This window comes from Quercus lobata, chromosome 9, assembly GCF_001633185.2.
Source record: "Quercus lobata isolate SW786 chromosome 9, ValleyOak3.0 Primary Assembly, whole genome shotgun sequence".
Taxonomy (NCBI): Eukaryota; Viridiplantae; Streptophyta; class Magnoliopsida; order Fagales; family Fagaceae; genus Quercus; species Quercus lobata.
The window spans coordinates 33,615,291-33,625,447 of NC_044912.1; the positions used below are offsets into that span (position 1 = coordinate 33,615,291).

General features: G+C 31.0%; 1 protein-coding gene across 3 annotated transcripts; it reads left to right on the forward strand.

Annotated features, from left to right (window-relative positions):
• Positions 1 to 207: 207 nt before the first annotated feature.
• On the forward strand, positions 208 to 9,848 carry LOC115960876 (metal transporter Nramp5-like). Of its 3 annotated transcripts, none has more exons than XM_031079874.1 (11): positions 208 to 411; positions 543 to 621; positions 713 to 753; positions 1,533 to 1,611; positions 1,894 to 1,998; positions 2,164 to 2,273; positions 6,391 to 6,572; positions 6,692 to 6,761; positions 7,261 to 7,434; positions 8,510 to 8,605; positions 9,370 to 9,848. In XM_031079874.1, exons 1-11 carry the CDS (start codon positions 241 to 243, stop codon positions 9,709 to 9,711), a joined length of 1,449 nt encoding a protein of 482 aa, XP_030935734.1. In that variant the 5' UTR covers positions 208 to 240; the 3' UTR covers positions 9,712 to 9,848. The 3 variants fall into 3 exon arrangements, with proteins under 3 accessions (XP_030935734.1, XP_030935736.1, XP_030935735.1); XM_031079876.1 differs by lacking the exons at positions 8,510 to 8,605; positions 9,370 to 9,848 and adding exons at positions 8,054 to 8,154; positions 8,269 to 8,375; XM_031079875.1 differs by lacking the exon at positions 7,261 to 7,434.
• Positions 9,849 to 10,157: the final 309 nt, after the last annotated feature.

Consider the following 10,157-nt stretch of genomic DNA (forward strand, 5'->3'; position numbering starts at 1 on the left):
AAAAAGAAAAGAAAAGAAGAAGAAAGAAGAAAGTAGAAAGTGACGTGTCCATATTTGGCAATGAGGATGGATGGAGACAATTTGGAGTTAGTATAGAATGACTGCTATGCTGTCCTCAATTACAAAACATTTCTTGGTTCATGCCACATTGCACTATAAATAATGGAGCTCCATTTGAAACTCTCACATGCAGTAGGTAATCAAAGTCGAGAGAGAGAGAGAGAGAGAGAGAGAGAAAGAATGAGAAGCCAAGAACAACAGCAGCAAGTAAGTGATGTTGTACCGTCATCATCGTCATGGGGTGGAGGGAGCAACCGTATAGCTGCCCTTAATCTAGAGGGAACCCCACCCCCCAATATCACTGATAGTCCTGATCATAAACAGTTTGATCATCATGATGAGGACTCTAAGGTTCTTCTCATATAACCCTCTTCTCTCTTTCTTAGCTATGCATTTTCTATCTTTAAATTTCTTTGTTCTATATGTTTGGATAGATTATCTTGTTAGAATCAACGTTTGAGTATATATGATTGATGTTCTAGAAACCTGGGTGGAGAAAGTTCTTATCGCATGTAGGCCCTGGATTCCTTGTCTCCTTAGCTTATCTTGACCCGGGCAATTGTGAGTCTTTTTGTCTCTCCCTTTGTCTCCACGTGTTTGTGTGCGCGTGTGTGTGTTTGACAAAGTAATTATCATTTTTACCATGTTGCAGTGGAAACTGATCTGCAGGCTGGAGCAAATCACAGATTTGAGGTAAATCAAATAGAAAAAAAGATGGAGCTAGCTATTTCACGAAAAATTATGAAGAGAGAAAGTCGGCCTTTAACAAAAGTGTAGATATATTATAGGTTTATTTTCAATCATTTCCTAAGACATTACTTTTACTCATTATAGAAGTTTTAATTATAAAAATGGTTATATTAACTGATGTCCTTACAGCAATTGTTAATAAATTATAATAGAAAATTTTTTGACACCACTTTCATAAAAAATATAAAAAAATTGTCACTATATTTATTATTTTATCATTCTTTCAATAAAATATTCTTAAAAATAGCTCTTAAATGGGCATTGGTTAATATTTCCCTCATAAAAATGCAAAGTTTTGTTGCAATAAAAAGTTAAAAAAGAGTATTCATTTTCTTTTAGGGAATAAAGTACACTTTTAACTCTTAAAATTTGTAGTTATTTTCATTTTGGCTATTTTAGTTTTAAATATTTCACTTTGACTTTTCATATTGAATTCAATTTTCATGTTGGCCTCTTTAGGGTTTTTTTTTTTTTTTTTTAATGAAAATTTTGAAAAATAAAGTGCCAAGTAAAAAACTGAATCAAACATAAAGGATCAAAATAAAAATTTTGAAACATAAAGGATCAAAATGTAGATAACCCAAAAATTAAGGACCTAAAATAAACTGAATCAAACAAATTTTTTTTTTGGAGAAACTGAATCAAACATAAATGGCCCAAATAATTAGAAATTAGTTTACAAGAGAAATATTAAGCATGGTTGTGCTATTTGCTATTTTCAGATACTGTGGGTGATACTTATTGGGTTGGTCTTTGCGCTCATAATTCAATCGCTGGCTGCAAATCTTGGTGTAAGCACCGGTAAGATGCAGAGCAAACAAATTCTAGGCCAAAATATAGAAGTTACTACTGCCTCAATTTTTTTTTCTTCTTTGTAGATAAAGAAGAAGAAAAGTCAGCAATACACAAAAGTAAAGAATAACAGAGCAACAAATCTAGAAACTTATTTGTTGCTCTGTTATTCTTTCCTTTTATGTACGGCTGACTTTTCTTTTTCTTTAGTAGTAACTTTTTATTTTTATTTTGGATGATTCTTCTTGTAGTAGCTAATCAGGATAAGTATTTGTTTACGTATTGCCACAGGCAAACACCTTTCAGAATTATGTAAGGCTGAGTACCCAAAATATGTGAAGTATTGCCTATGGTTGCTAGCAGAGGTTGCAGTCATAGCTGCTGACATACCCGAAGGTAAAACAATAAAATTGACTTACAAAGACAAATGATATCATTACCATATTATGTTGATGCATGCATTAGCCTAATCATTCTTGAATTATCCTCTCATCCATGTCTCCTTGATCATGTTCAAATTAAGGAAGAATAAAAATTTTCAATTTTTTCACTTTGTGGTAGTGATTGGAACAGCCTTTGCACTAAATATACTGTTCCACATCACAATTTGGACTGGAGTTCTCATCACTGGTTTAAGTACTCTCTTATTTCTTGGCCTACAAAGATACGGGGTAATTTATTTTATTACCTATTTAAAATTTTCTGCTCCATTAATTATTTATTAAGAAATTTAATTGGGTGTTTAATTTTTATGCTCAACTATATATCCATGTACTTTGTGTGATATTTTTATGCCAACAATCAATTATCTACGTACGTTTTTGGCTAGCCGTTAATTATTATTTTATTTTTAATTGAGTCTAATATTTTTATGGCCAACTATCAACTACTACGTACGTTTTTTTGGCCCTTTAATTTTTTAAGAAATGTGTATAATATTTTTATTCTCAACTATCCACTTATGGTATTCAGCAAAAAAAAATCTACTTACCCGACCAACCCAAATAATTTTAAAAAGAAAAAAAAGAGAAGAAACTACGTACGTTGTGTGACATATTGTTAGGTTTTATACTTTTATATTATTACATAGTTTGCAAGTAGTACAGTTTGTTTATACACGGATACAATGGGGAAGGTGGGGGGACTATTGACCTGCTTTTGGAATCTCTTTTAACAGGAAAATGACATGGTCCAGTGTTTCTGTGCATTGGATTTATTGGGATATGAATCTATATCAAACATCTGTCACATGTATATATCACAACTAGTTTACTGCACAAAAACGCTATGTTCAATTCTTATCCCTTTAAGCATTTAATCATTGATGCATAATGCCCCTCTAAAATTTTGAATCCCTTCACGGTGATATTGATATTTAATTCTAATGATAGTACTCCCTCTGTTGCTATCAAGTACTACTCGTCAAAAGAATTTTCAAAAAAAAATACTACCCTCTGTTGCTATCAAGTACTACCCTCTGTTGCTATCATTGATAGTACTTCTCAAAAAATAAAAGTACTACTCGTCAAAAGAATTTTCACGTTGTTTGACTCGAAGCATATTTATTTACCAAGTTGTGAATTAGAGTGCGTTTGGGAAGCGCGTTTTGCGCTTCCCAGACGCACGTTTACGTTTCACCATTTTATTTTATTTTATTTTATTTTTTTTTTTTTTGTCAAGCCTTAGCTTTTTTATTTTTCTTGTGTGAACAGTGTTTTTATGCACTATTTATGGGTCTCACAAAATACACTTTTCAGCAACTTTTTCATTAAAAATGGGTCTCACGGTACTATTCACACATTTAAAAATTATTTTGCTACAGTATTTTCCAATTTTCAGTTTCAGTTTTCAGTTTTCAGCTGTATCCAAATTATTTTACTACAGTGTTTTCATTAAAAATGTACGAATTTAAATGTTTGTTTGACTTTAGTTTTTACTTTATTTTTTTTCCACTTTGTGTGGAGGATTGCATCATTGTTTAAGACTTTAAGCATTTACTCTGTCTCTAGCTTTTGGAATCCTCTTTTAACAGGAAAATGACTAGGTTTAGTGTTTCTATACATTCGATTTATTGGGATATGAATCTATATCAAACATTTGTCATGTGTGATGTGTGTATATCACAGCTAGTTTACTACACAAAAATACTATATTCAATTCTTATCCCTTTAAAAATTTAATCATTGATGCATAATGCCCCTCTAAAATTTTGAATCCCTTCACATTGATATTAATTTTTAATCCTAACTAGCTTGTAAACCATGCATATGTATTGATACACTTAAAAATATATAATAAGATGCATAATATAATTCCTATATATATATATAGTTTGAATACTATTGATAGTCACTTTTATATTTTGTTAACTCTTTAAAAAAATTTGTAAGGATATTATTAAGTATAAAATATAAATTATTCATATTTTTTTAAAAATTATTGTGAAGCATTTTTTTTTTACGATTTATTTATTCTAGACTCCTTGATTTTTGTACTTAATAACTCACTTGAATGAATATTTATGATGTGGTCCCATATTTGATTCTAAAATTAAGAAATAAAACTCTTTAAGAATAAATAATTTAAGGCACATGACATAAAATTGAAACTCTAATTTTGAATTCTAATTTGAGTTTCTGTCAGTTTTACCTATTATCATATATATAGATGTATAGATGACAATACTTCCTCTGTCGCTATCAAGTACTACTAGTCACCACCGCGCACTTTTGGTGCGGTGGTTACTTCACAAGTATAAATGCTTATGAGTTGTGGAGGGTAAGGGTCGGGGTTCAACTCTTTAAGAGGGAGTTTCATACATATATACACTTAGATTAAACTAGAGTAGAAATTATATCTTATATAAAAAATAGATTAAAAAATGTACTACTAGTCAAAAGAACTTTCACGTTATTTGACTCAAATGAAGCATATTTATTTACCAAGTTGTGAATTAGTCATTAATAATGTATGCATTTTAACTGTTTGTTTGACTTTAGTTTTTAGTTTTTTTTTTTTCCACTTTGTGTGGAGGATTGCATCATTGTTTAAGACTTTAAGTTTTTATTTTTTGTTTTTTGTTTTTTTTTTTTTTTTTTTATTGCGTGGATAATTCCCCGTGTCTTTAGAATTTGCTGCTCCGTGATTCTTGCTGTCTAAGTCAAACAAGTAAATTAGTACACTAATTGATCTGTTGAAAATGATTTCTTATTTTGTGACACGTTAGAATATAAATCTTAGCATATTCTTTTCTTTGTTTTTGGCAAATCAAATCTATATATATAATAATAGATAAAGTTGAGAGAAACTCAAAATAGAATTCCAAATTAGAGTTCCAATTTTGCGCCATGTGTTTTAAATTATTTATTTTTAAAGATTTTTATTTCTTAATTTTAAAATCAAATATGAGACCACATCATAAATATTCATCCAAGTGAGTTATTAAGTACAAAAACCAAAGAGTCTAGAATAAATAAATTGTAAAAAAAAGAAATGTCTCACGATAATTAAAAATATATATAGACAATTTACATTTTATACCTAATAATATTCTAACAAAAATTTTTAAAGAGTTAAAAAATATATAAAAATGACTATCAATAGTATTTAAATTATATATATAGGAATTATATTATACATTTTATTATATATCTTTAAGTGTATCTATGCATGTGCATGGAGTTACAAGCTAGCTTTTATAATTATAAGAAATAAATAGATGCTTAGATCACCCTGACTTCAAGCAGATATATGCATAATCTCTTACATGAATCTTTGTGATATGTGATATGTAGATAAGGTTTAATTTATCATAGATAAAGCAATGCATCATAATAAATTTTGATTTTGGTGTAAGAAAGAGACTGAGATTATTTGATGTGTGGCCATATGAGAGATTAGGTGGGTAGTGTTTGTTTGTTTTTATAATCCTAGGTGGGTAATGTTGTCAATCTATTGTATAGGATATTAGCTTACAAAAATTAAAGCCTTAAAACATCTCCCCCCCCCCCCCCCACCCCCCAAAAAAAAAAAAAAATAGTTTATGGTTTTCAATTGGGTTGATTTTCTATTGGTAAAATTTTTCACACACCTTTTTATGAAGTGAGAAAAATCTTGCACAATCCTTTTTCTATTGTTTAAACTACTTATTATCATACAATTTTGGAAATTACCTTCTTTTTTTTTTTTTTACAAGATAGAAAATCTACTCTAACATAATCTAAATATATATGTATGTGAAGTTTCCTACTGGAGACTTGAATCCTGGCCCATGCTTCCCCACACTCTACAAATACTTATACTTGTGAAGTGACTATTACACCAATAGTGTGTGGTAATTTTGGAAATTACTAAGGTGTAAGAATACTATTGATTTTACTACGTACAACACACAAATTGATGTAGTAATGAATGTGATTGATGAGTTTTAACCACCTTATAAATGAATGCTTGATTTTTTTTTTTTTTTTTTTTGTAATTAGTGACACAACAATTTGTAAGTTAAGTAGTAGAATTTGCAATATCCTAACATTACTTTATAATTTTGGGCTTTAAAAAAAAAAAAAAGGGACGAGGCATTTTTTTTTTATAATGGAATAAAACCATTACAAAATTGGGGCCTTAGGCCTAGGCCTTGAGTTGCCATTGAGTGGAATAGAAGATTTTTATTTGCAAAGAGTCATGGTCTCAACCGTAGTGCTACTCCTTGGAGTTCAAAAAATTGAATTCATGTACTTTCCGGTTTTCCACTATAGTTTTAATTCTTGTTAAAACATTTCTGGTTGGCAGGTTAGGAAGCTGGAATTGCTGATAACAATACTGGTCTTCGTAATGGCTGCATGTTTCTTTGGAGAAATGGGTTATGTAAAGCCTCCAGCGGTTGCTGTGCTAAAGGGAATGTTTATACCCAAGCTCAGCGGCCAAGGAGCTACCGGGGATGCCATAGCACTTTTCGGTGCCCTAGTCATGCCGTATGTAATTTACTGCTTCAGTAAATATCCTTCATTATTTCATAACTATTTATTTTCTTCCTTCTAATCGTTAATTTGTGTTATACCATATTGTTCATTCCATTTCTTTTGATCAATAGGCACAATCTCTTTCTCCACTCGGCTCTTGTGCTATCCAGAAAAATACCAAATTCTGTCCATGGCATCAATGTAAGAATGTAGTGCTTACATATTGCCCCTTTTAATTTTATTCAAAATTTAATTTAGTATTATAACTTCTGATTTATTCAATTCACTCCTATAATATCAATTCATTTTCAATGTAGTCCTTTCGTTGGGATGGTTGCCAATTATGTGTCCCAAAACAATGTAATTTTGGTATTTTTTTTAATTTCTAAAACGACATCATTTTTAAGACATCTAACAACACTGTTTGACGGAATTAGATGGAAAGACTACAATGAATATTTCAAAAGTAACAAGATTGAATTGAATTTTAGAAAAATTAGAAGATGTAATTTGTAATTTAATCAAAGAACAAATTATATACAAGTGAGTTTCAGACTCCAATAACTATCATAATCATAGATGGTAAAACTAGTTTAATTAAATTGCATAGGAGAGATAAGTGCTTTTTTATTTTCCAAAACAATTGCTTTTTCCTAATGTGTCAAAATGCTTATGTCTGCCTTGTCGTGTTATATCACAGGATGCATGTCGATATTTCCTAATAGAGAGCGGATTCGCATTGTTTGTTGCATTTCTAATCAATGTTGCAATTGTCTCTGTATCGGGCACCGTTTGCTTAGCCAATAACATATCAAATGAGACTGCAAATCAATGCAATGATCTTAACCTCAACTCAGCCTCTTTCCTTCTCAAGGTTCAATTGTATATATATGAAATTATTTTACATTAGAATAATGGTTAAATAATTAATTTCAACAATTTTTTAAAAAAATTTTAGCTTTTGGAACAAATGATAGTCTATCAATTTAGATGCAATTAGAATGTTTATGCAAAAGGGGAGAAAATGGGCAAATGCCTCTTTCAAAAAAAAAAAAATCTAGCATTTTGCCCCCTTTCCCAAACTAATTAGGGAAATGCCCCTCCTTTAAAACTCGATTTTCTCAAATCGAGTTATAAAAAAAAAATTTTGGAGCCCTATAGTGGCGTTTGTTAACCCAATCTCCATGAAGTCGAGTTACATGCAATTTTTTTTCTTTTTTTTACCTATAACTCGACTTCATGGAAATCGGATTACAAAACGTCACTATAAGTCCTTAAAACGTCACTATAGGATCCTTAAAAACGTCACTATAGGGCTTAACTCAATTTTGAGAAAATCGAGTTTCAAATGAAAGGCATTTCCCTAATTAATTTGGGAAATAGGGCAAAATGCTAGATTGTTTTTTTGAAAGGGGCAAAAGCCAATTTTTTCCATGCACAAGGTCTAACATAATTTTTTATTTTTTATAATTTTATTGATTTTATGTGTGTAGAATGTATTGGGTCGGTCAAGCTCAACCATTTATGCCATTGCATTACTAGCCTCAGGGCAAAGCTCCACCATCACAGGCACTTATGCAGGGCAATTCATCATGTAGGTCTTGAAAATAAAAAACATAACATGCACACACAAACATATATGTTTATAAGTACCCTAATTAATTGGGATTAAATTTTAATTAATTTAAGGAAGGTGTGGCTTTTATAGGGTTTCTTGGATCTTAAGTTGAAAAAATGGATTAGAAACCTGATGACAAGGTGCATTGCCATTACACCTAGTCTTATTGTTTCCATTATTGGAGGATCTAATGGTGCTGCCCGACTTATCATCATCGCATCGGTTTGTAAATTGTGAACTATGTCTTCTTTTTATTTTAATTTTTTTAACGTTGATACCTATATTCAAACATAGGATAAAATTTTAATGTGTTTTGCTTTGCGCTTTGCAGATGATACTTTCATTTGAGCTTCCATTTGCTCTAATCCCTCTCCTTAAATTTAGTAGCAGTGCCACCAAGATGGGACCACACATGAATTCAATATATGTAAGTTGATTTTGTACTTCTTTTTCTTTTTCTACTTTTGCTTTTAAACGAGGTACAACCATTATAGTGGGCCTTGATTAAGGTGATAGGCTGAATTTATAATGACACATAAATGCAATTCATATGTATAAGATTTAGATATAGTCTTTTTAGATACTTTTATCTTAGACTCGTCAATTAAATTCAATCATATAACTACATATGCATTCATATGTATAAGATTTAAATAGAGTTTTTTTAGATACTTTATCTTAGACCACCGCGCATCCTTGACGCAATGGTCACTCCACAAGTATAAGTGCTTATAGCATAAATATAATGAATTTCTTTTAATGACAATTAAATTACATTATATGGCTTATTGATTAATGCAGTCACATGATTGAATTTAATTGAAAAACATAATTTATAACACCTAGGTAACCATATTTAAGTTTAAAGGTATATTTCTGATGGTTGAATAAGAGATCTGAGGTTCAATCTTCACCTATACCAAAAACCGATTGGTGTCTTAGTCTAATGATAAATAACTATTATCAGGAGCGGACGCCATAAGTTGAAGACTATCTCAAAAAGGGGAAAAAAAAAAAAAGTTGAAAGGAATGAAATTAGATGGCCAAAGCAAGCAAAGCATAAAAAAAATAAAAAATAAAAAATAAAAAAACGACCACATTCTTGTTTCTATTACAGACACATGCAAGAAGAAAGAAAGAGTAAGGAAAACATCCTTTTATTAACTAATCATCAGACAATTATGCTTGTAGGTTATTCTGATCTCGTGGATCCTAGGCATGGGAATCATTGGCATCAACATCTACTACCTGAGCACAAGCTTTGTGGGTTGGCTACTTCACAACAATTTACCAAAGGTTGCAAATGTGTTTGTTGGGCTCCTAGTGTTTCCCTTAATGCTCCTCTACATCTTAGCAGTCATCTATCTTACCATCCGAAAAGATACTGTTGTAACATTTGTTGAGCCTGTAAAGCATGACCACCCAGTAACCCAAAACAACATGGAACACAGGCTAGGCAATTCTTGTGAGGTGGGCGAGTTGGATCACATTCCTTACAGAGAGGATTTGGCTGATATCCCACTACCAGAGTGAAGGGTTTTTTCTAGATCGAATGCAACAACAACCAAGCCAAGGTATATCATAAGTGGTAAGGAGCTCCAAGTTAAATGTGGCTTGAACTTTCTTCAGGTTCATCTAAGGCTTTCCTTCTATGGAAATTGTATGTAATTTTGGACCACCTATTGTAGTTTCCATTGTTCAATTGTGAGTTTATGTTGAACCTTTTAGTTTGCCTTTAATGAAATTCAACTTTCCATAATAGATATTTAGTCTCATGATAAATTATTGATAAACTTAAGTCTCCTTGTGATATAGGAGAATGAGGAGAGAAAATGGAAGAAATTTTAGAGATTTGATTTCAATAAGTCAGTCAACAAAATTAAAAAAGGAAATATTTGGTTTGTTAGTTGGTGAAATCCCAATACTAATCCGAATATTCTCTCTCCCGACCATCTCCTCAAGTTAAAGCACGAATGCCA

Bases quoted from the DNA above. Each gene is read 5' to 3' on its own strand.
- LOC115960876 (XM_031079874.1), top strand. From the start codon at position 241: ATGAGAAGCCAAGAACAACAGCAGCAAGTAAGTGATGTTGTACCGTCA. The intron at 2,274-6,390 runs GTAATTTATTTT...TCTGGTTGGCAG, and splicing joins TTGGCCTACAAAGATACGGG to GTTAGGAAGCTGGAATTGCT. The intron at 6,762-7,260 runs GTAAGAATGTAG...GTTATATCACAG, and splicing joins ATTCTGTCCATGGCATCAAT to GATGCATGTCGATATTTCCT.